Here is a 27006-nt window from a genome sequence, read left to right as displayed (position 1 = left end):
ATCTATGGCGAGCGCATTGTAGTGACCAATTGTGTTGGATGGAACATGTTTTTGAAATACAGTACACTAAACTGTTGACGGTAGTCCACAGCGGAAGTATCGTGCGTCCTGGTTCTCGGCCCGCTTGGCTTCTGCATCTAAATACTTGAAACTGAGGTTGCGCCTAAGATTCCTGTGATGAGTTTGCTAGCAGGTGGAGATTTGCTGCTGAAATCAATATTTTCCACGGGGTTAGGCCGAGGTTTGAGTGGAGAATCGACCTAAAGATTGTGAACGGTCGCTCGGTTGACCTCACCACAGCATTCAAGATCATAGTATCTGCTGAGCTGTGCTTGTGGAACTGAGGCCCAAATAACAGAGGCACAGAGTGGGATCGGAAAGAGGCATCTGTCAATGTATTGTATCATTAGTGTAGGGACCCCTCGCCCTTCTCTAGCTGTCTGATTGCCCACATGGTTACGCATGCCTTGGATTTTGTGTAATTTTTTTTATAATGATTAAGTGTAATGCCATTGTAGGTGATATAATGTATTATAATCGATACAATTTAATGTAATAACTCCATATGCTAATTTCAGTCAAAACAGTTTTGAAACCTGTAACCTTCCTAGAGCATACGCTGAACAGGGGTCAAAATTGAATAAATAATAATAATACAACAGACTGCACATAACCCTTGTGGACAAGAAGGAAAAGGCTACCTATCTGATTGACATAGCAGTGCCCAACACTGGCAACCTCCAGAAAACCCATGAGGAAAAAATCAGGAAGTACATGAATCTAAGACAGGAGATCAAAGAGATGTGGCATATACAACAAGTAATGACTATCCCGATCATTGTGTCAACCAATGGTATGGTGCCAAAGACCTACATAACAGCCTAGCAGCATGGATCTTCCAGCGAACACCTACAAGGAACTCCAGAAAGTTCCAATCCTGAACACCTGTAGGACAGTCACAGAGTTCCTCGATCAACAGTAACACCAGACATAACTCTGCCATGTACTTTTTCTTGTTGAACCCCGGTCCACTCAAAGGGCGCGTGCTACTGCACTCTCGCTCCTGACCACTCGGCTATGTCAAGCCTGACTTGGTAGCAATACCGTCACGAGGTGGAAGCCCCAATCAGGGAGAAATACTATAAGAGCAACAATAATAATAATAAGAAGAAAGGGCCTCCATTATAATAATAATAATTCTTAGGAGAAACGATGGCAAAATGGAGTACCACCATTAAGGTCGAAAACATCACTACCAAGCCAATCCCCATCAGGAGAGGAATCTTTCAGGCGGATGCCCTGAGCCCATTGTGGTTCTGTCTAGCGCTTAACCGCTATCCACCATGCTCAACAATAGCAAGTACGGATACAACCTCAATAAAAGGAAGGAATAACCTGTACATCCTCACCCACCTGATATACATGGATGACATCAAGCTCTACGAGCGAATCGAGAAACACCTCTAGCAACTACTCCAGATCACCGAAGAATTCAGCAATGATATTAGGATGGAAATTGGTCTAGACAAATGCAAGACCCACGGATTGCACCAGGGAAAATTAGTCAACCGAAACTACTAGCTGCAGACTGGTAAAGAGATCGAAGCCATGGCAGAGAGAGGGGCCTACAAATACTTGGGGATGATGCAGGCTCAGCAGTTACAGCACAAGGAAATTAAGGCCTGTTTGACCGAAAAATACCATCAGAGACTCAGAAGCCTGCCGAAAGCAAAGTTGAACGGAGGTAACACAGTTAAAGCCATAAACACCTATGCAGTCCCAGTGCTAACATACTCCTTCGGGATCATAGATTGGACTAACACCAAGCTGGAGAATATCATGAGAAAGACAAGGACAATGATCAAAAGCCGCCAACACCACCCGAAATCTGCCGTGGAGAGACTGACAATTGCCCGGAAAGAAGGAGGAAGGGGCCTGATAGACCTCATTGAGCAACAGAAGACAGCGATAGTTAACCTGAAGGATTACTCCCAGAAACACACGGCAGCACTCCAGCAGGCCATAAGGAAGATAGACAAGCGGTATACCCCACTCAACCTAAGCCACGAGTCTTCCCCAACCAGGAGGCACAAACGAAACTAGAAATATGGGCAGAGAAGACACTCCATTGCAGACACTACAATGATCTCCATCAAGATGACATAGATAAAATTGCTTCCAATGCATGGCTCACGAGCGGGACGCTCTTCCCCGAGACTGGAGGATTCATGCTCGCCATCCAAGACCAGGTAATCAACACCAGGAACTATATAAAATACATCTCCAAGGAGCCCGGAGTGTTCGATGACACATGTCGACGATGCCACCTGTTCATCAGTTGATCAACAGGTGGCATCGTCGAAGAAAGTGTACCGTACTACAAGTACGAACCTCGGGCAGTACTAGAGACCCCAACTCACAAGCTGTATTGGGACCGCGCCATAATAACGGATAGGACAATCCCGCACAGCAAACCGGATACAACCCTTGTGGACAAGAAGGAAAAGGCTACCTATCTGATTGACATAGCGGTACCCAACACTGGCAACCTGCAGAAAACCCATGGGGGGGGGGGGAAATCAGGAAGTACACGAACTAAGACAGGAGATCAAAGAGACGTGGCATATGCAACAAGTAACGACTATCCCGATCATCGTGTCAACCACAGGTATGGTGGCTAAGACCCTACATAACAGCCTAGCAGCAACAGGTCTCCCAGAAAGAACGGCGCCTCCGTAACCAGGTGGGCAGGAGCAGCAGTGCGTAGCACACGCTTCTTGATTAGATCGGGGTTCGAGCCCGTGACCACCAAATACGTAGGATGCGGGAAGGTCAGGGAATGTTCACCGCATATCGCCGGAGCAATATGGCCTCAGTTACTAATGCTCCTAAAAACCAAATAACAAACAAACAAACCCAGCGAACACCTACAAGGAACTCCAGAAAGTCGCAATCCTGAACACCTGTAGGATAGTCAGAGAGTTCATCGACCAACAGTAACACCAGACATAACAACAAGCACCCTGTGTACTTGGTAGCAATACCCGTCACGAGGTGGGACTCCCAATCAGAGAGAAATAATATAAGGGCAATAATAATAATCGTGTCAACCACTGGTATGGTGCCAAAGACACCTACAGGGAACTGCAGCGAACACCTACAACTCCAGAAAGTCGCAATCCTGAACACCTGTAGGATAGCAGAGTTCCTCAACCAACAATAACAGCAGACATAACATCAACCACCCCGTGTACTTGGTAGCAATACCCATCACGAGGTGAAACCACCAATCAGGGAGAAATAATATAAGAGCAATAATAATAATAAAAGTGTCTTCCAAAAGTTAAGCCTTCGTCCGACGCAAGGCCCAGGTCTGTGTTGAAGGAAAATTTCTTCGCTCTGGTATCGCCTATTGGAATGTCAATGTTTTTTTTTTTTTTTTTCTGTCACTGCTGGTTGAGCTGATTTTATTGGGTTAAGCTCCAATTCAAATGAGGTTAAATAATTTTGAGGCGACTGTATTTGCCCTTTCCTGCACGTAGGGAATCTGCTCAGCATCTTTTGAGATTACAAAAAATTTTGTCGTCTGCATAGGAAATGAAGCCCGGAGATAGGGCCAAGAAAGGCTCCAGCGCCTCCTCAAATAAAATCGGCAAAATAACCCCTCCCTGAACGACTCCGCTATTAATTCTATATTATGCCTGAAAGTTTTTGGATGACTAAGAAGTGCCTAGGCCTAATGACCAATTTCAGATTAATTTCAAGTTAGCTAGCAGGAGCGGTCCCGGGTAGGTACTAAAGGGGCTATCCTCCCGTGTTATCGAAATAATGTGGATTATTTTTACTGATATATGATGATTAAAGCTTAATGATGATTCCCTGGAACACTACTCTAGTCTCCCCTTCAGAAAACTTTGGGACGGCCCCTGTTAGCTAGCATAAGTAACAAGAGCTATCCTTCATCTGAATTCGTTTCAGGTTATATAACCAACATAAAGTTCTAGGTATGCTAGAACGTTAGTTTTTTTTTTATTACAGTATTTTATTTACTACTCGGAAGAAGGACTCAGTTCTAATAAAACTCAAAATAATATTTAAAAAATAAATTCTAATATAACAAATTTTATAAAAAAAAGAAAAAAGCAAATGGGGAATTTTTTATTTTATATCTTAACCCTGAAAATATTAAATGTAAAGCTGTATAGAAGGAGAGTTTCTCAGGCACTGGAAACGAATAATTTTGCGAAGTCTATTACGTTTAGCATGCACTGAAGCGTGGTAGAATTTTAGATGTCAGTTGATGATGGGCTGATTAAGTTGTGTGAAGTGCCGTCAACGGTCGTGCCTTAACAAAAAGGAACGAAATTTCCTCTATGACCTACCGCGTTAAAACGACACTGCCGTGACCTCCTCCAAGGCTGAACAGTGACACGGGTATTAACAATGCCCTTAGTGTATAGAGCGTTTTAATGTCCCTCAAGGCAATAACCGCTACGCGTAGTTAGAGAGCACGTGCTCATGGCAGGAGTGTCAATAGAAGCCCTATCGTAGGATTTGTTCGACCCGAGGTACTCTGCTTGGGAACTTACAGTTCGCTCATCCCTCACGGTTTGTGTTCAGAAAGGGAGACAAATAGTGCGTGTAATTCCCGGAAACTCACAGGTTAGATAGTATCAATGTTTGTGACCTATTGCTCCCGACTAAGGTCAAGAACAATCCACAACTCAGAAAGAATATCGAGCAAGGAGCGGAATATGTAACAGAGGAAATGCTTCGTTGGGCAGATTACAACCCCAGTAGTCCACTACAATTCAATCGGAATACTTTTAAGGATTTTCCGACTTTATACAATGTAATCTGTCGGCTAATCCAAGAAAGGATTGTAGATATTCTGACAATAGTCTCGTCATCTTTAGTTCTCTAATGACTTATGCACGGACTTGCGAACGAACGAGAAAGAAAGCATGGGCGAAGCCGGGAAGGAGGGGAGTAATTGGGGTAAATACCACTAAAATTATTCCAAAAGCACGTTATTGAATGTTAAACCTCCCCCCCCCCCCCAAAAAAAAAAAAAAAAAACAACAACAACAAGCCTGGGTCCGCTCTTGAAAGATAGAGAAATATTTAAATCTGCTCTTAGGCACTGATGTACTTCATTACATTACAATTATAAAATTTAATTACAATGGATGATTAAAATCTAATTCGGTTTTAATTAAATCTAATTAAATTAAAGATTTGATTTTAATTTAATTAAAATATTTCATTTAATAAATTTTCTGTTTATACTCCGGGAGGACCACACAGTCAGAAGAGTTCGCAAGACAGAGGAAGGGAATGTAAGAAAGCACCGTAATTAGCAGTCACGGGCTTAAACTGCGGTCACTCAAGGCACGTGTACTTATGCACCCTTGCGCCTGACCACTAGTGTACGGCGGCCGCTGGTAATCATTCTCTTTAAATGCTGCTCCCTAATAAATTTATAAAAAATAATAAATAAAGTTATGCCCAATAAGCGTGCCTCGTTAGTCAATCTGTTTGTGGCGACTGCTAGGTACCATAATTGCAGTGGAAATTTTACGATTTTGGCATCGACATGCATTAAAATAAGAAGCGGTTACAGTTTCTCAATAAAACGTAGAGTATGATAAACTACATATATTTTATTTTTACAAACATGTATATAGTGATTTATGATATTATCTTCTACTAAAAATTTAGAACACAGCATTACTTACAAAATCACAGAAGAAAGATAACATTTAGAACATACCAGTTACAAAATAACAGCTCAGGGAAAGCACAGAACTAAACCGGCACCGTCAGCATTTGCCTATTTTCTCTAAGCATAAATAGGTCTTGCCTGTATCTAAACACAATATCTGAAAGATGCATTTTTAGATTAAAGTTTTACTGCCATGATAAATCTGCTAGAACTAGAAGGCCAATATACTCAGCGCAGAATAAAAAGGAAATTACTACACACTGTACATAGATCAATACGTTGTTGGTGGTAGCCGTAGTAGTTTGAGATATGCATGACCTATGTTCACATTTTCAGTCTGTGCTTGAAGCAGGGATGGAAATGGGAGGAGGGATGTTTTTTATTATTATTATTATGAAACCCCCCAAACACGAAAGGTATCAAAACCTATAGTACTTAGGTACTTAGTACCGTGCATGGGTTGAAGGAGAAGTATGGGGGAGGGATGCCGGAAACTGCTCTAGAAACTAAACATGGGTTTCACCACTTCAAGCCTCCAATAAGCAAAATGGTGGTATTGCACCGGTTGATGAGAGCCATCTACCACCTATGTCATACCCCTAGTTCCGGCAATTTAATAAGATAAACAGTGACAATAATTAGACAACTATTGATACCATGCTCCCACTTTCATCGCTAACCTAAAACAGTTAGATAAAAGATGGTGGCATTATTCAGTTATTAACAGTAACGAGTTCGAAATTTATACCCAGAACATTGCAGACAGACAGTTTCACGAAAAGACATGTTTATCTTAATCTAATTTTTAATTCATTAATCTAAATTAATCTTATTCATTAATATTTTCTATTCACGGAGTGAACTACTATTTATCATTAAATACACTAATATTTATGATTTTTATACTTTATATAAAATAAATTCATTTGTTGCCTTACCGAGATAAAGAAAAATTAAAATTAAAATGTGTAAATACAAGGGCAAAAATCCTCTGTGGGTTTCTCTGGCAGGCTTACACGTCACATTTAAAATAATTAATTTCAAAGCGATGACAACAGAAAAATAAATAATTAAACGAAATATTGTACCTCTAATGCATCTGCAATAGCACAGACATTGTTTCCGTAAATTTAATTATATACTTTATCACCCCGATTAATGAATATGTTATCAAATATCATCAGTCTCTCCAATTTTGGGATCAACTTCGACTTAGATCAACCACTCCTGGGAGGTAGTCTCCAGGTAACAAACTCCCAGTTTATATGGGAACACCACATAGTTGTAAACAAACTGATTTTAATAACCTCTAATTTAGATAAATACACAATTGAGATATAACACAATTTTTTTGGCAAGGTAGCATTGAATGACATAGATTTTTGCATTATCAACCCATGCACGGTACCAAGTAATATTGGTTCTAATACCTCTAGTGTTTGGGATTTTCATAAAAAAAAAAAATAATAAAATAAAAAAATCTCCAGCACCAAAATTCGCACCCTGCAATGGGGGGGGTAAAAAGTAGCTTTCCAAGCACTCGCCCATATCAGTGGGCAATACTATATGATGAAAACAATGTACAGCTGATGCTATTTTAAAATAAAGAATCGATCAAATACTTACAAATAATGGCCTAATTAGAATAGCGGTGATTAACAATTTATAGATGTTAGGATACGTGTACGTTAACAAACTATTTTCGTAACAACCTTTGGAAACCTTGCCGCATCCTGGTTGACAACAGTAGTCTGCGCAGTAGCACAGTGGTAACATCACCGTCCTCCCCACACCGAGTGGAAAAGGCCCAGGTTCGAATCCCGTCGATGACGAGAGGAACTTTAATGGGCTTTTTTCACCCCGTGACTGAGTTCGTCGGTCTCAGGCGTAGATAGCAAGGGTTTTCCCCCGGCAACTCGGGTTTTTCGTCCAGCAAAACAGGCAAACCGACCATAGAACACACGCAATTTAAAGACAACGCACGGCAGATGAATTTAATTATTCGGGTGGCCTAAAAATAATAGTTTGTGTTTTGGTTTACAACAGTGTAATACGTAAGGAAATTTTCCTTATTTTAGAACTATGGTAAAAATATATATATATTTAAAAAAATGGTGGTTGTTAATATGAAAGTAGATAAAATATGAAAACCTGAAAATATATCAGCCGATTCTTCTCTTCCAGCCATACTCAAATTCACTACAACCATGAAAAGGAAAATTATTATACAAGGTGTCGCTAGTGGCAACTATCTGTGCATGAACCACAAGGGGAAAACGTATGGTTCGGTGAGTATGTTTTCTTTTCTTTTTTTTTTTTTTTTTTTTTTCTATTCGCGTATATACTTTAAAGGCGCAATAATAATAAAAATAACATGTATTGCAATTAAATAAAAAAATAATAATAAAAAAAAACAATGACAAGCACAGTAAGTTTGGGATCTGTCAAAATTCACGAATACCATTACGATAGCCGAGTGATCGGCTATGACGTAGCCGAGTGATCAGGAGCGAGAGTGCATAGCACGCGTTCCTTGAGTGGACCGGGATTCGAACCCGTGACTACTAAATACGATAAATATTTGTATTGACGATTTATTGTAAACTCTTGGTTGTCGTGCCGGAGTATAAACAGAAAATTTATTTATTATGATAAAACACAGAATTAAACAAGATTTTTTTTGAGCAGCTTTATACTTATTTATTAATTTCAAGGTACATTTGCTCAAGGACAGCCTGCTTGGCTAGCTGGTCACCTACAAATACACTGCTTGATAATTCCATCCATGACTTTGAAAATATATACATATTCATTAATTTAAATACATATTAATATAATACTTGATTTAACAATATATCTCGCTTAAAAATGCATCTCATAACGTTTCTGTTCCTGTCTGTGCATATCCATTTATAGCCTAACTTTAGGGAACTGCATATTTCAGTATGTTAGCCGGAAACATACGTACATCGTAGAGATTTCATGTTGGCCAGCCTCCTTCCCAGTTGAAATGGAAGGACTACCCACGTTTCAGCACGATGCAAACAGCCGACCTGACGTCAAACGCATCCAACCCGAGAGTGAAGAACTCTTCCAGTGTGGTGATGTTTCTCGTCACCACTAACTGTTTCCAGGGTGCCACCCATTTTTAATATATGAAACCATTCTCTTCTTGTACGGTTAGATGCATTCCTTAAATCGTTTACTTTAATCGTTTTTTAAAGACCCAACTCAAATTATGAACCTTTCTGCGAAGTTTTGATACTTGGGAACAGAGAGAAGTTGCATGAAGTCAAATCGACAAAGTAGGAACGATTTTCCGTCCAGTGGACATCCTCCCTACTTTGTTGATTTGGCTCCATCCGACTCCTTTATATTCCCAAGTGCCAAAGCTTCTCTGAATGTTGCGCAACTTGAATATCGGAGGAAGTCCAGCAGTGAAGTCAAGGAAGGTAAAAAACGAACGCTTTAGCCAAGTGATCAAGCGAGAAGGTACAGACGTGTACGCACATGAGTGACTGTTGTTCTATCCGTGTAAACTAAATAGTGCTGTTTAGTGGTTGTCCCGAAGTAATTTTTTTTTTTTTAAATCGATACCAGTAAACGATTTCAGGAATGCTTACAGTGTAAAGAGAGAATGGCTTAATGTAAGGTTGCCCAAGGGAAAACGAATGAAGAGTACAAAAAAAAAAAAAAAAAAAAAGGGAGGGGGGAACTTACTCACTCTCACATATTTTCATTTCAGTGATTTCCTTTTGTTAAGTAGTTTTCTTTTAAAAAAAAGAAAAGAAAAGGAAATTGCACCAATTATCAATCCACTGTAGGATGGAAGCCTCCTCAACAATTCATGTTGAGGGAAATGGACAATAATCTGCAACACTGGTCCAGTGCGGGTTGACGGATCGACCGTATTTAGCAGTCAGGGGCTTGAACCCCAATCTACTGAAAGAGCCTGTGCTACTGCACTCCCGCTCCTGACCACTCGGCTACTGAAGCCTAGTTTTCTTATCATTCTCGTATAACTATGCAGTTAGGGCAGTTATATTGCTTGACCTATACGCAAAACTAAACTTCGTAGGCGCTTCAGTTAATTGGAACACCTACGATATTATGGAGGTGTATCTATGAACAAGAGATAAACCCACATTTGGGTAATGAACAGATACATTTATGTTGTGAACATTGCAAAAAAAAAAAATAATAAATAAAAAAATAAATAAAAATAATAATGAAATCACATAAATTTTCTAGCCATTTCAATCAGCTGCATGTCCCTTCAAAAAACGATGAAAGTGAATGTTTTCTACCAATCTTAATATTACTTCTGATATTAGTAATAATTAAGATCCAAAATTATGTTTCCCAAGGGAACAACCTGGTCCCTACCTACACAGATTATTGAATATTTTTCTCTTGAAATATGAGCCTTTTAATTAGTTTTTTTTTTTTTTTTAGGGATGGTTATCCGCACCCCCCCACACACATATCATTTTTATTTCGTCCAATTAAAACCTTCCATCAATTTATTACAGGAATGGTGTCAGTTGTGGGCGATCATTAACACTTGAATTTGCTTGAGTTTATCAATCAGAATTATTAGCGAGGTTATAAAGAATGATGACTACACTCATTTAAATTCGTTTGTAGTAGGAATAAAGTAATGACCACTTTCCTGATTTAAAACGAGAAAAAAACGTTCCTGCTATAACGAATAATCTACACAGTTTTATTTGCGATTTTATTCATCGTGTTTATTATCAGAATTTTAATTTTGTTATTCCAGCAGTTGATCAGAGCCGTGCAGCTGAGGAGAAATACTGAAGGGACCGAAAATTTTGTTAAAACAGAGTTATAATATAGTTAAAACATAATTAAAATTTAGTTAAAAATTATTAAAACAAAATTAAAATAATTAAAAACTAGTTATTACAAAAAGGAAGGAATTAGGAAGGGGAGAAAACGAACTGTACGAAATTCCCAGGACGCCACAACACGATTCTGTAGTTGCTATAGAAAGGGGCTTTGGCTTAAATAGTACCAATATCTTTGCCAATATGAATACAGTACTTTTACTTTTTGGCAGAATGATGCAAAGAAGCAAGTTTGTATGGCAGCGATAAAAAAATAATAATAATAAAATAAAAATAAATAAATAATTATTACACTTTATTCATTTATCTGCAGTGTTTGAAACAAATTTTCGCGTATCTGTCTATGGTCTGGGGAGAGCGTACTGGTATTACCACTGGTATTCATCTTGCTAAGTCGAATCTTATCCCGTTGCAAAAAATGCATGGTCCACGGGTCCATCGTTCAACTGCCTTAAGAAGTTGCTAAGTTGTTACTATGAAATTATAAACTTTTCTGGCTGCGAATAACTATATCAAGCATAAAAAGAATTTTTATTATTTTCAGCGGAAGAAGCCTAACAATAAACACCTTCCAGGTGGGGGGGTTGTATTTGTACTAGGCTCATAAATTTACAGCGGTGCCCGTAATTTCATAGCTGGCCCTTGATTGCATTTAACAACCAGGTGCGACTTTTGGCATCAGTTTTATCACCATTTCAGTATTTTAATGTTACTCGTACTATCATCTTACGGGCATCTCTAGTATTTAAACATTTTCTGACTTCATAATCATATTACACCCGCGTCCAGACTGCCCAAAAGCACGAGAAACATTTCAAACAATTGTAAACAACCTTCTTCACATGTATTTCTCGAAAGTTAAGAGTCTAAAGAAATTTAAGTGTAATGTCAACAAGTATCTTCTTTGTTCTCAGCATTCAACCCATGCACGGAACTAAGTACAGGTAGTTCTCGACTTTACGAGTTAATTCGATCCTACCGCGCGCTCGTAAAGCGAAAACTAAATCCCATAGACATAATGTTAAAAATAAGAGTTACGTTCTCAAAAATGAAATTGGTTAGCTAATTAGTTCATGTTTAAACAATGATTGATTTATCCAAAGAAATTAAAACGTAGCTTGTAAAATCAAGCAAATTATAATAATAAAGAAATTATTTATAACTTACAAATTTTAAAGAATGTTTATTCTTCATCATCGACATGCACACTCGTTGATCACTTATCATCGGCTCGGCACTCGTTGGTTTGTTGCATTTCTGAAGAAGGAGTCGTCTTCTTCAGAAATGCTCCAAGAGGTTTGTTTCCAAAATAATCTATTTTCTTTATAAATTTCCATAACATGCATAAGCATTTTTTAACGGAACGCGCAAATTGCAACTAACACGATTTACGCGGAGTAACAAGTTTACAAAGCTTAAAAAAAGGAACGAAGAGAAGATTCTGAAAATTTATTTATGTTTTTTATACGATTGAAGATTTCAGTAAAGGGGAACACATTTTACCATAATAACGCAAAAAAACCACACAATTCCAGTTATCGGTATTTTCGCCAATGCAATAACATCGAGTTTACTACGTTTATAATTGTTGCAGTAACAGAAAAGCCCAATAAACCGGAAAGTCCAAATTGTTTTTATTGTTTTATGGTCGTGACCTGCAGAAATGTGCTTTAGAAAAATGTCAGAAAGGCGTTCAAAATTGGTTCTAATAGCAGAATATATGATAACGATGAAAGCGTAGTGCATTTCGGTGATTTGAATTGGTAACTAATACAATTTACACTAAAAACGGCCTTTTAGAGAGTTATATAGCGAAAATTTCAACTTCCGAGGTCGTGGAACGAATTACCAAAAAACAATGTGTTATTGGGTTCACATTACGATATTTTAACGATACGATGGTGTCTCTGGAAAGGATTAATATTGTAAAGTTGGGTACGCTGTATTGTATAGCTACGCGCGTGGTTTGAAATGCGGTATTTATGAATGTTTAACATTCATTTTTTGCAATTAATGTTCATATTTTCGATTTTGTTGATACTTGATACTTTGAAAAAAAAAAAAAAAAAAAAACTCGTAAACCTAGGAACTCGTAAAGCGAGAACTGCCTGTACTAATAGGTTCTAATAATACCTTTCGTGTTTGCGAATTTCTTCAAAAAAAAAAAAAAAAAAAAATGTGCTGTATGAAAAGCGCTGCAAAAATGAACGAATACCAAAGAAAGTGAACGAATAAATATATTGAGTAGTACCAATAGACCAATAATACGTACCAACAGACCAGTAATACGTACCAAGTACATACCAAAAGGGCAGTACATCAAAGTAAATTCGTATGTTGTATCAGGTACCGTCTAGAAGTAGCAACGAACAAGCACGAAGAAACTCAAACAAATAATTGTTGGAGTTGGTTCGGCCAATCTGACCTTGGTGTCTGGCCAATTAAAAGTTCTGCGTCGTTCTAGTTATCAATGATATTTATTAAAGAAATTATTTTTAGCATGTTAAAATAACCTTTTTAAAACAAAATTATAGAAATGCCATATAGTTTTAAAATAAAATTATATGACACTAATATCAGTAAGGTGTATCCATTATTTTGGTGAGGGTTCCAAATACGATCATCCTCAACAAAATAACAGAAATTCAGCGATTTGTTGTTGGATTGCCTCACATGTCTGTTTTGCATGGGATAACAAATTCCCAGTGAAGTGGAGTGATTTCCCTTATCAGTAACCTCCCATATGAATTCAGGAAAAAGGATGGAGGAGCAGATAGGAAGATCAATAGCAGAAAACTCTCTCTCTCTCTCTCTCTCTCTCTCTCTCTCTCTCTCTCTCTCTCTCTCTCTCTCATACACGTAGGTGCATGAATACAAGTGGCAATTCCTGTTAGAATAGTGAGGTCATTGTGGTCATGCATGCGCACAATATTACGACTTCTGTTATGTTATTAACATCATTGCTACTCCATAAAGGACTGTGCACGTTAAAATCTCCTAAGAATAAGAAAGATGGTGGCAACCGTGCAAGGAGATTATCCAGTTCATCTTGGCAAACATCAACCTCAGGTAGTAACTAAATAGTCAAGGTAAAACCTAATTCAAGGCAGATGGCCATTGCCTCTAAGCTGGTGGTAAGAGGAATCTGCTGGAAGGAGGCATGGTTACCCACTAGGATTACTACCTCTCCGTGTGTAAATCCATCACGGATAATGGTGCAGTTCCTTAATAGTGGGTTATCACTAATCTTTAAATACATTTCTTATACGTACAGGCAAACTGCTTCATGCAGGTGTAAGAGGTTCTTGATGCTTTCCAAGTTCCGTCTGAAACCATAACGGTTCCAATGAAGATATTTAGCCATTATTTAGATTTTTCGGACTCATCAGTGGACTTATGGGCAACAGGAAGTTTAGCTTTTCGAATTAGAATTTGTTTTTCTTCGGAAAGTATGGATGGCCGATATCTATATCTTTCTCCGCAAAAATCTCCAAAACTGAGTTATAATCCTGAGCTGGATATCACCATTCTTCTCTTTTTTGGTCTCTCTCTCTCTCTCTCTCTCTCTCTCTCTCTCTCTCTCTCTCTCTCTCTCTCTCTCTCTCTCTCTCTCTCTCTCTCTCTCTCTCTCTCACACACACACACACACACACACACACACACACACACACACACAGAGTAATCAATTTTTTTTTTTTTTTTTTTTTTTTGGCTTGGTGCAGCATAAGCCTCAGGTTCCTTGCACCATATGGCTAATAATAATAATAATTAGTTACCTCTTTAGCTTCTACCTCCATTCCTTCCTGAATAACATGTTGTCTTGATGATAACAACTCCTTGCTATTTATAATTGAGAATGTTGGAGCATTTGGGAGTATAAATAGGAGTAACTTCTGTTTTATCTGTTTTTTTACACTGCTGCGTGCTCAGAAGGTACCATGCTATTGGAGCAAAAGACTCATCCAGGAGGACTGTCGTGGCTGTTTGTGTTCTACTCTGCATTTTTCTCTCGCTTGCGTTTAATGCTGAAATGCAAGAGGCTTTAATGTTCAAGCACAACGTTCTGAACCTCTGAATTGCAGAAATCTAGGAATGACTTTTTTTTCTGCTTTTGAAGTCAGAAGATGCTTCTACCGTTTTTTTTTTTTTTTTTTTTTTATCACTCTGAGACAACGGTTTTTGAGTAGCAACCTTCACCACACACAGCCATTTTGTTATGAATTTATTGGTTCTTGCCCTCTAGTAGTTAAACATTTAATATCAATGAGCACATTGGTAAAACACGCATCCGGCGTATTGTAATTGACTCCTCCAATGATTAAGTTGCAAGAATAGAAAAAATTATATGGAACTTCCAAAAGCAAAAACTTGAAGCATTTAAACAATAAAAAGTTTCCTTAAAAAAAAAAAAAAAAAGGGCTAAGTCATGGGAGGGGCCAAAAAAACCTTCCGAAAAAAAGCGCCACATTCTTTAAGGATATCCATGAGAAAATAAAAGAAAATGAACTTTTTTTTTACACTCGTATATACATTAATATATTATACGAGTACATACAGTTTGTAACGTCACATTTTCAGGTTATTCATAAAACCTTGATCACTGCACTTCCTGTGCTACAGAACCAGCTAAGATTTCAAGTATATCTGTGTGAAGCGTTAATATTGTATATAGTTTCACTAGATATCGCTAATCTTACAAGCTGTTGAATTCGCAATGTTAATTAGAATCCCAACGTAAAAGCATGTGTGGTTCAGAATAGTAAGGTAATGCGTGGTGCTGCCATCTAGTGAGCAAAATGGCAATTGTTACATACAGTTGACACGCTATGCCAGCACTGGCGAACCTCTTCCGGCTTGCGTGCCAAAATAAGCTGAAATAAAAATGTAACAACTTCCAATGGGCAAAAAATGGCTAAGATCACTAAATAACATTTGTTGATATTATAAAAAGGATAACACTTGTAAATTTCCCACGAAAACTTTGTTGAGCATAATTTTGTACACAAATACAATTACGGTTTTCACCACTAGATGTGACTGATATATTTTAAACCAAATTTAACTTAAATAAAAAATACTTTTTGAAACAGTATAAATTATTTTTGGGTGGCAGCATAGTAGTATATTATGCTATGCGTGCCGTTGGCTAGCCATGGCTACATTTCACTTAATTATTGATGGCATAAACTTAAATAAATACACTATCAAATTGTAACCTAAAATTTGTAGATATAAATTACATCTTTTTTTTTAAAGTGTTACTGATTCCTTTAAAGTAATCGCAAAATAAAGCTAACTTAATTCAAGATGCATAAAAAAAAAAAAAAAAAAACTTGCGAATAAAAAAGTATACCGAGGCCTCTGTGAAGACTGCATTGAGAAAACGAGGCTATTATGATGAAAAATCTCAATAACATTTCGGTACTGGAACGCTTTCGTCAAATGGACATACTGTGTGGCTACATTTCCATTGCTATCAGAGTTCAATAGGTTTGCTCCTCCTTCCAAAGAACGGCGAAGAAGGAAATTTACCGAACTAATTATAGACAGTACAGGCCTTAACTCTCATGATGTGGAGAGCTAATACTGTACAGCTTTACTTCTTCGAAGGCGAACTCCTACAGTAGTGTTTCGTAATCTGTGTTATACGAACCATTGGTAATCTGCGTGCACTTAATGACTGATCCGTGTTTTGATCAAAGATCAATACACGGATCAAAGTTGAATCAGTTTATTGATCAAAGATCAATAAACTGATTCAACTTTGAAATAGCTAATTTTATTTTTATAATAAAAGTGTTTCCAAGGCCAATATCTCTCTGAATAGTCCTGCTATAATAACAAATTGAGATCATTTCCTTTTTTAGTAAAATAAAAATGCAAAAAACATACGGATGATCTCATAAAATTTGTTGAATTGAAAAAGTGGTCTGTAGTATCGAAAGATAATGAATTATTGTTCGATAAAAAAACTCTTGGACATTCTTAGCATTAATCACAAATGTGATTAATGCTAAGAATGTATGTGCAAACTCCTATAATGCTTATTGTTTGCCCCATTAGACCAGTGTTCAAAATGGAAAATATTAACAACTGGAACGCTAATACACAGTTATCAAATTTTTGTGCAACCCATTGGTCAACGGACTGTACCGAGGTAACTATGGCAACGGAGTACATGAAGCCCTCGAATCTCATCATCATACTCAGTTCATCCAGAGTATGCGAGTCGTTTGTGTAAGCCTTATTCTTCAGTGGGCCATACAGATAAAAATCACAAACTCATATTATGCACCGCCCTAATAAATGCTGTACTATTACTCAAGTATAACTGTTGTCACAATGAAACTGCCTTCTGCCACCACAGTTATCTCGATACGGTCCGTTGAACAGTGGGTTGGGCAATAAATAGTTATCCACTTATTGTTCCAGTTGTCAATATTTTCCATTTCGAGAACTGATCCAGTGGGGAAACATTCAGACCGTACTCGCTCCACTGATGAGCGTATTCTTCGTAGGGCTGCATCAAACGCACTAAAATGGATGAATGCACATCTACATGAGCAAGGTGGACACTTCCAGCACATTCTGTCAGTAACAATTTCAATTTTAAATTCTCTATTCGTTTTTGATAAAAAATTGTGTGTATATATATATAATTAAATAGTTAAAAAATAAATGTTTTGGAAAAAATTGTGGAAAACGTTTGAGTTTAATCTTAAAATGTAAACTTATGGACCGAAATGACGTTCCGCCTCAATTCGAAAGCTGCATTGGATTAGATCTGGCAGATTGCAAACATCAAGTTTTTTTTTTTTTTTTTTTTTAATGAATTGTTTACAAAGAAAGGGATTCGAATTGCTTCAGTGGTTTTATATATACAAATTTAAATTATAACTGTATATTATTATTATTATCCATATGGCGCAATGAAGCCTGAGGCTTTTGCTGAACCAGCCAAAAAAAAAAATTTCTGAGTTACCCCTGTGAGAGAGAGAGAGAGAGAGAGAGAGAGAGAGAGAGAGAGAGAGAGAGAGAGAGAGAGAGAGAGAGAGAGAGAGAGAGAGAGAGAGAGAGTCAGAAATAGAAAGGAATCACCAATAAAGAGAAGAATGATGATATCCAGCTCAGGACCCTGGTGTGCCAAGCCCATACTCACCAGAAACGGAACATCCATACTTATTCAGATGTAACCGCGCAATGTTTTTTAACGGTGTAATGTGTCAAGAAAAGAACATTACGTGGCTATTCATGAAGAAAAATTTAGAGTATGAATGGCACTAATTAAACCACATTAATTGTTACCAAGCGAATTTTATTGTGTACAAAGAATTACAGTTTACTATTAGTAAACTAAAATTCATGCACAGTACAATTACTTAACAGTCTGTGAGGTTTCCTGATTCCTCTTCGCCATTAGTGGCAAAGAGGAATCAGGAATCTTGAACGGTTTATCGGTCCGATCACAAAATAGTGAAAGCTGGAACAATATGTAGATGATTCCCCTCTCCCCCGTTGCTTTTCATTTCATTCTTTCTTGGCTGGGCCTGATGACAGGCTACAACACTGAATTCAGAAACGTCACCAATTATTAACTACTTCTATTTTGTAGGAGTTTAAATTTAATAATGTAACCCTTTGATAACAACAAAATTAATTTTTTTAACTATTCACGCAGTTTAATTAGCGTCACTTACTTCACATCAATTCTTTGAAGTTAATAATATTATAAATTCATAATGTGTAAAGTACGTGGTAAATATGATAAACACAAAATCATAATAATACTCACAATTCGCAATTTTTCCTGCACCACGAACATTCCTATGCGGATAACTGTAAACATGGCAAGCAGTGACTAACAATTTACTAGATGAGTGAAAACATGTGGTTTATACACACGCGTTACTGTCAGACCTGTATTATGTCTACACGAGGGCAGCAGCAAGGAAGTGAAGTACATATAGTACTTAGATTTCTGTTCTAGAAAACCTAACTTTTCTATACATTACACTGAAATTTTTTCGACTTGTACACCTTAATAAAAGCTACTACTGAAAAATGATTCAGTCCTTTAGTGCTGACCCTGCATATCAGTGAAGTAATCATTTCGATAGCATTGCACGAAAATTGAAATAAGCTATGAGAGAGAGAGAGAGGGAAAGAACAAATTAAAGGATATCAACGCCATATCAAGTAGTTTGAGTCAAAGTACAGAATTACGCCAGTCAATTGTTTGATTCCAAGTTAAACCACAAAATATTGTAATATTTTTGTAAACTCCTCTGATCCTGTGTGGCCAACCTGAAGTATAAACATAACATTTATTCATTTTAAATATAATAGCCACTTTTATTCTGTGTGACAAATTCTTTTTAACTTAAATTAAATGATTCATTTACATTACCCTAAACATTATGTTGCACTAAATAAATACCCACACACACACATATATATATATATATTGCATTAAGATAGTTTCTTTTGTTATTTTAATTCCAAAATACCGTTTCTTTAAAATGCGAATTTGTCCTCAAATGCCCTTTTTCTTTTTCTTTTTTTTTCCTTTTTTTTTTTTTTTTTTGTATTACAATGTTTCGTCTAGCACGTTGCCTCGTTAACAACAATTTCTAATGGTGACAAGACGTCCTTCATCACATCGAGATGAGCCCACACAAAAGGAACCATCATTTCTCTCTAATTACCACCAACGAATGCGCCTACGCAAAATTGCCTTCAACTTCGGTTCCCCTCTACACACGATGAACTATAATAAAGAATCTAAGGATGTAACAAATACGCCCACATACTAATTACAGCTAGTTGTAAATTAAAACGTATGCCAAACATTTTCCAATAATTTAAAATTAAATTATAGACTGCAGTCTTTTATACGTTGCTTACTTTCTTCTTTTTATCAGAAATAATCATAATCTCACATCATAGTGATATGAACATTGCATTCTATACTAAAAAAGTAGTAAAACCTTTTCTTATTCGCGATTCTATATTTTTTGAGGCTATTTTACGCAACGCCAGCTTTTCTTATGGTCTTCACACAGAACATTGAAGCAGTCGGCGCAATACTCAAAGGATACGAAGATCAATACCCCGTCAACTTACAGAAACATTTCTGCATCTTATCTAGAAAACTGCATAAAAATTACATAGACCGGTTTGCATTGTAGAACACGAACTTTTATTAAAAAGGCACTTTTTGCCTTTTTAATAAAAGTTGCGCCTATTGCACCAAAAAAAAAAAAAAAGTGCCAAGAACTACCAGAGATATTCCAGGAGCCATTCTGAAAAACTGCCCTCTGTGGCTCTAACCGAGAATAAAAATAAAAACAATAATCTGACATGTAAGTCTTTTCTTTTAAAGTTTATTATATTTGCTATAAATACGACGTTTTAATTCCATAAATAGTATTTAGTCCCCTCTCTTTCTCTTGCTCCCTCAAAGGACTGCTTTTCAGAAGGCTACCTGATACTGAAGATTCACACCAGTACTACACATGAAAAATTCATACATAGCTAATATTAAATTATGGATATCTGTAATGTTTCTGTAATTATACCGCTTACTTTATCTGATTATTTTTCTTATTTCAGAAAAAGCGACAGAGCCAGTGTGTTTTCCGACAGAACGAACTGAAGGACTTTTACTACACCTATTCTTCTAATAAATATTCCCTCAGGAGGCGAAAGTGGTATATTGCTATCAACAAGCGAGGAAGAACGAGATTGGGACGCAGGAAAAGACAAAAATTCACACATTTTCTTTGCAGGCCAGTTGACCTTTCTAAAATACCATTCCTCTCCAGCACTCTTAACACTATGTGCAACAAATCTGAAACTTCCAGGTGGAGCTAGTGTCGACTGTTCTTATTGTCTATCTAATAGGGCTATCTTGTGTCGATAGCAATAATCCAAATAGAATTTCATTCAAAAAAAAAAATTGGATGTGACTGATGAATTATCAGCGGTGCCCACCTTCTGCAATCGCTGTGCGGAAGTTATAAATGAGAAGCCAGGTTGTGCAACAGGCGAAAGTATGTGACATTAAATTCTGCTCTATGAATATACTAATATGAATTTTCTAATTGGCAAAATCATATACAAATGGAAGTTGTAAGCTATTAGACATTTTGACATTCGCATTTATTCAGAAAAGCGAATACAGTAGGACCTCGCCGATCTGGGGAGTATCTTCTTGAAAATCTTCGTAATAGCAGTATCGCAAAGTTATTTGCTTTTTTTTTTTTTTTTTTTTTTGAAAAACGAGATTAGGTACCCAGATCACCAGAAATTATTTTTCAAATAATTAGATTATTAATATATTATGCCCATTGATTTTTTTTTCAGGTGTAGAACGAGTAGAAATACAGAAGTAATTTAGACTGTATTTAACAGAAATATTACATCAACAAGGGGGGGGGGGGATTTAAAGATCAGATTTTAGCACAATGTAAAGCATCCTTTGGGTTCTAATAGACAAGCATGTTCCATGCGTGTGTAATAGATGTGTGTGCGTCGATGCAATTAATCCTCCAAAATAACACTTTTTAACTGAGGAAGTGATGTTTGTTCCCATGAACGTGCTTTCACGTCTTTTCAATTTGTATCACAAATAATAAACTCTATATTTCCGAGTAAACATTTTAAAAATTAAAAATCGACAATACAAGTATCATCTTCCCTGCATAAACAACAATTTTGTGTGGAAAATATAAAGAAAAAATACAGTTTAAAGCACTGATAAACGAGGCGCACCTCCCGTGTCTTGTACAGTCCTCGGACCTTGGAAGACAATTTCGTTTTTATGTAGGTTTGTTTTTGTGCAAAAAGAAATTATGGCCAAGAGGCGTCAGTGTATAATAACTGTAACTTGTGTGTATTCTATAGTCGGTTTACCTGATTTTTTCCTCACATGGTGTGGAAGGGCAGTGTTGGTAACCACTATGCTACCCGTGAAGATTCTTATGTAAAGATATTGAAAAATAATGAAAGATATTAAAGGATCAAAGGGTCTATATAAAAGTATTATTTAAAAGATAACTTTAAAAAAAACAGAATAGCATAATTTGAAGCATTATGGAAAAAAAAGAGCAAATGCTAAATCTTTAGAGAACGTAGTACTAAACTGGAATTTAACTTTTAAATTTCAACTCTTTTGGATTTTTAAAGTGATTTTTGGATTTTAAAGGTGTTTGTGTGGGGCTCGACAGACGCTATGAACATTTCAGTGCGATCCGCCAAAAAAAAAAAAGGGGGGGGGGGAGGGGACATCTGCTCATCACTAACTCTATATCATGAAAAGCAAGTTCAAAATATCACACTATCAATATCCTGCTTCACAGTCCGAAAAGACTGGCACTTTTTTTTACGAGGCTGATGCACCACACCCAGTTTCATCATCTGAAGGAAACAACAATATATCAAGATTCATCGGCCCAGAGAATAATTTTTAACTATACAAAGATCAGTTCCTCTTAACATGGCACCACTACATTATTCGCCTGCATTAACTTTCACGATAAAAAATTTGTGAGCGTCAGCTGAAACCCGGTTGTTGTAAAGACCTGCTGCTGTACCACCTTGAACCTTTTTTTATGATTTTCAATGGCAGGTTTGGGCGCTGTTTTTCTGGACTACCTGATCAACTACTCAGTGATCTTTTTTTTTTTTTTTTATCAAAATACGCGGTCTCCCAGGTCGATGTTCAACTTCAGCATGGCGAACAGCTTATATATGCATAAAATGATGTAGGATTCTACATGAAATTCGAAATCGCAAGCAGCTCCGAAACTCATTGTACGTCAAAAATATTCTAAAGCATTCTACCTGCATAAATGTAAATTCATTGCGCGTTTCCGCATGTCGAATGTAAACGACGCCACTATCTTCAGCAGCTAGTGATCTGTTATTTCTCTTCCCTTTATAATATATGAATAACAAACAATTTTCCTCACAAGGTGTTAATTCGTTACTCATCCAAAGCTCTTTGTAAAATCACTGAGTATTCTTGAGCATTTTCTCCTTATTTTTAATATTGTTATTATTAGGAGCTTTATGAGATTCTCGCCTTCTTAAGGTATGCTTTTTTAATCGATATTGCAATTTATACATCATTATATGTGAATCATATGTGAATATGAAGATGACTACTTATATTTTACACTATTCTCTAGTATGTTCATACTGATTATGAGTGCTAATCCGATTGTTATAAATGTTCGGGTATTACTCAGTGTCCGCACCAGTTATTGGGAAGGCAAGGCCTAATGCAGGTGAGTGGCCAACGAAGAATGCAGTAGCATAGGCATTTCAGTTAACCTTGGTTCGAGCTCAAAAGAACTGCTAAATACGGTTAATGATTAGGTTCTTTTCAAAATGGCTAAATGTAAACTCCTCTGACCTAAGTGGTCGAGTAGGAGTATAAATAAGTAAATATATTAAAGAAAGGGATTTGGGGCTTAGAAATTTATCGGAGGAAATTAAGGCTATGAAGCGTCAGCATAGCTTGTCTGTGAATTGCATGTATTCCAAGATCGGCTTGCGTGCCTTGCAAGATGAATTCAAGTCCAAATTTCGCGAAGGAAAGTATGCAACTCTCGCTTGGAGACCATGTTAACATGAAAATATTAACACGTTAGCATGGAAACTTGGAAAGTGATGCATACAGGCGACATAGTAAACACAGACCTTTTGAAGTTTTGGACGGAGCAATAAAAATGTGCACTAAGATCTTTCCATGTTTTCGGGAGAAGGGCGGCATTTTCTTGTTTATATTCAGGTTAATGGCTACATGTATGTTAAGCGATAAAGAAACCAAGGCGATGAGGCGTCAGTATATTGTGTTTGTTACTGGGTGTATTCCTCGGTCGATTTGCTGTTTGCAGGACGAAAAACTAGAGTTTTCAGGAGAAAAAAACCAGGCCGTCCTCGCCTCAGAACGACTAACTTGGCCACCTTATGAAAAAAAAATCCCACAAACATTCCTTTCCTCGTAGACAGGATTTGAACTCTGGCTTTTTCCACCCGGTGTGGGTGAAAAAAAAAAAAAAAAAAAAGGCAAAGCGCAGCCATTATCAACCTACTGAAAGATGAAAGCCTCCTCAACAATTCATGCTGAGGGAAACGGACCATAATCTGCCACGCTGTTCCAGTGCGGGTTGGCAGATCGACTGTATTCAACAGTCAGGGGCTTGAACCCCGGTGTACTCAAAGAGCGTGTGCTACTGCACTCCCGCTCCTGACCTACGGGTGTGGGTATACAGTAATTATAACTGCTGATTTACCGCGAGGCTGTACCCAGGCGCATAAAAGTCTGAACAAGGCACTGCTGGAAACCGACAAACTCGACCAGGGTGATATAAAAAAATTTTACCTCAAATTTTATGATTTTCTTTCTTTCTGTTGTGACTTTTAAAACAAGTAAGGTTGATTTTATCTGGCGGGGTCGCATTGTATAAAAATGTAAAGCATATTTTATACAATGCGAAGGTGAAACAGCTCGTTTTTATAAGAAAAATTACTATAACATATATATTATAATGGTATATAATTGTTCAGTACGTTAATGGCTACATGTATGTTAAGCGATAAAGAAACCAAGGCGGTGAGGCGTCAGTATATTGTGTTTGTTACTGGGTGTATTCCTCGGTCGATTTGCTGTTTGCAGGACGAAAAACTAGAGTTTTCAGGAGAAAAAACCATATACAAATAATAGATTTCTGACATATACAAATAATAGATTTCTGCTACGGTCTCTTAAAATCTAGAGACCGTGCACTGTTATCCCTAGCTAAAACCTTTGTTTTCTTTATATAACTGGTGTATCACTAAGAGCTTGGGTCCAGGTAAAACGCAATTTATTTATTTTATGTAATTACTCATTTAATTTTTTTCCCCTTTGAGATCCCTTTTTCTGCAAGAAAGACAGAAACTATAAATATCTAGAAACAAAATTATATTCCCCATTGCAAAAACAAATTTGTTTCCACTGAACTATTTGAAATTAAAAAAAAAAAAAAAAAAAATTTGAGGACTTTTTATTGATCAAAGATTATTACAATGGATTAATCATAGGTTAAACAACTGTTAACCACAGATCAAAGAACAACGATTGCTGTTGAGACTAGAGACCAAACAACTCACCTTGCAAATAAAATTTAAAGTTGGTTTTTTTTTAATTTCTTAGTCAAATATACTTTTGACTTAAATTGCTTTTTGATTCAGGAAACAGCTGCTATCTGTCTCGAGACAGAGTGACTCAGTAGGAAAGGGGAATGACTCGAAAACATTTCCGCGAATAAAATTCGCGAGGTCCTATTGTATTTATTACTGAGATTGGATTGTGTTTTGAGGGGAAGTTCTGTGTTATAAGACAGTTTAGACTTTTTTTTTTTTTTCCTGCCCGATAAAGGTGTAAAGTTTTGTTCTCTATATATTCTTCATTTTGAGGGCTTGATTGTACTGAGTGTATTATTCTACATTTAAGGTAATGAGTTTGTTAAAGATATATAAAAGAATACGGGAATTAATGCTTTCGATGATATCGTCTAACATGAGCAGAACCTACAACTGTAACATTGAATCTATTGTCAAAGTGTCCATTTACTATACGTGTTCTTAGGACTTCATTGCCATCTTAGCTCTGAACAAGTCTCTCTTCTTCTTGAAAACAGTAGTGTAACCTCCTAATCATATTACTTTGTGTATGTCTAAAATAAACTATAATCTTATCTTTAAAGTAGAATGTCTTAAAAAAGTCTCTGAAATTAAAAGATAATTTCGAAACGTAGTTAAGCAACACTAAAGTTCCTATCAAAGAATGACCTTGGTTGCTCCAATCACCTTCCAGGAGTAAATTAGGTCTTACTTAATAAATTATTGGTATTTATTGAATCTTGTACAGCATGAAGTTGGGAGAAACCCAACGTGTGATGTAATGTACATTACAGGCAAATAATTCATGTTATGCGTGTTGTGAGCTTGTCTTTTAGTGTCGTATTGTAATAAATAACTTTTAAGTGGCCTTGTGCTATGGCTCCATGTTATTCATTTCAACCAGATAACAGTGCTGTAGTTCGTAAAATTAGCTAAGGTATACTCTGTGAATGTTACGTAAGCAGAGAGTATACTGTGCTTATAATCGAATTCCATACGGTATACGGCGTATTCTATGTGTGTGTATGTATATACATACACTATAAGTATTGCCTAAGAATCAAATTCTAAGAAATTTATTTTTTAATTTTCAGTAAATATTTTAATATTATTTTTTTTTTTCAAGTTGTTCAAAAAACAGATGGTATACGCAATTCACTAAAAAAATCCAGAGGGCATACGGCGTATACCCTCCACTACTGCCCTGCCTAATAACATGTTTACCAAATTATCAGAATATACACTCTCCCAAAATTGAGAGTTGTATAATACATTTATTCACAACAGCAATATAATACATTTATTCACTGGAGTGGAGTAAAATGATGTGCATCATTTTACTCCACTCCAGTGAATAAATGTCATTAGCTGTTGGTACACCATATGCCAATGATGTACCAACAGCTATCCTGAATAAAAATCATTTGATATACTCAATTCAGCAGTTGATATACTCAAAGTCTGATTTCTTATTTTTGAATTATAATTCATAAATGCGGTTTTATTTTGCTGTAAATTACATGGTTGGTCCGAAATTTCATAATATTCGTAGATCAAACTTCGAAACTATTTCGATGACACCACTTCTATTAAAAAAAAAAAAAAGGGAAAAAAAAGTAGAATAGTTACTAGTTGCTGGTAACGGCTATTGCCGAAATTTTCAAGGGCATCAGTCTCTCATCATGTTCAGTAACACACTGTCTGTCCGCCTGGAGTATGTAGCTTCTTCACATTAGCTTCTTTACATAGTTCAGAGACTCATAAAGCATTAATTCAGCTTTCGAATGACGTATTGGTCATCTTCAATCATCTGCCAAGCACTTTATATGGAGAAATTTCAACCCTCTACATGAATGAATTCGATTTATTGACTATATTATTTCTTTACATACAGAAGCATTAAATTAAGAACTCGTTTGTACTTATTTCAAAAGAGAACAACTCTTTTGAAATAAGTACAATATTAATGAATTAGTTAAAAGAAAAAATTAAGCATATACTCTTACTAATATGCAAAGGCGTGCCTTGTGAAATGCAACAATTAAATGTAACCACGTCCACTACGTTATCAAATGCACGGACAATGAGATCTCAAAGTATTGATAACATAAATGTGGGAAGAATTTATATGGCAGACACCTAACAAGAGTTTTTGACAGGCGAAACGGAAGGTAATGAAGATACTTTTCCCAATTTTCACAACTGGAAGAAACATAATAGCTATTTCTGATTACGAAA

At 36.6% G+C, this 27006-nt stretch overlaps 1 protein-coding gene across 1 annotated transcript in view; it reads left to right on the top strand.

The window, feature by feature from the left end:
• The window catches only part of LOC150090730 (fibroblast growth factor 9-like), a 49842-nt gene extending 29373 nt beyond the window's left edge, over nt 1-20469 (top strand). The window contains exons 2-3 of the mRNA XM_090370457.1: nt 7910-8013; nt 20209-20469. Of these exons, the coding sequence (XP_090226583.1) occupies nt 7910-8013; nt 20209-20469 (365 nt within the window). The remainder of the gene's footprint in view (nt 1-7909; nt 8014-20208) is intronic.
• Nucleotides 20470-27006: the final 6537 nt, after the last annotated feature.

Source organism: Mastigoproctus giganteus, chromosome 1 (genome assembly GCF_048544385.1).
Source record: "Mastigoproctus giganteus isolate SK-2022 chromosome 1, ASM4854438v1, whole genome shotgun sequence".
Taxonomy (NCBI): Eukaryota; Metazoa; Arthropoda; class Arachnida; order Uropygi; family Thelyphonidae; genus Mastigoproctus; species Mastigoproctus giganteus.
Note: the sequence above shows the minus strand (reverse complement) of the source record. Positions and strands in the feature narration are given on the sequence as shown.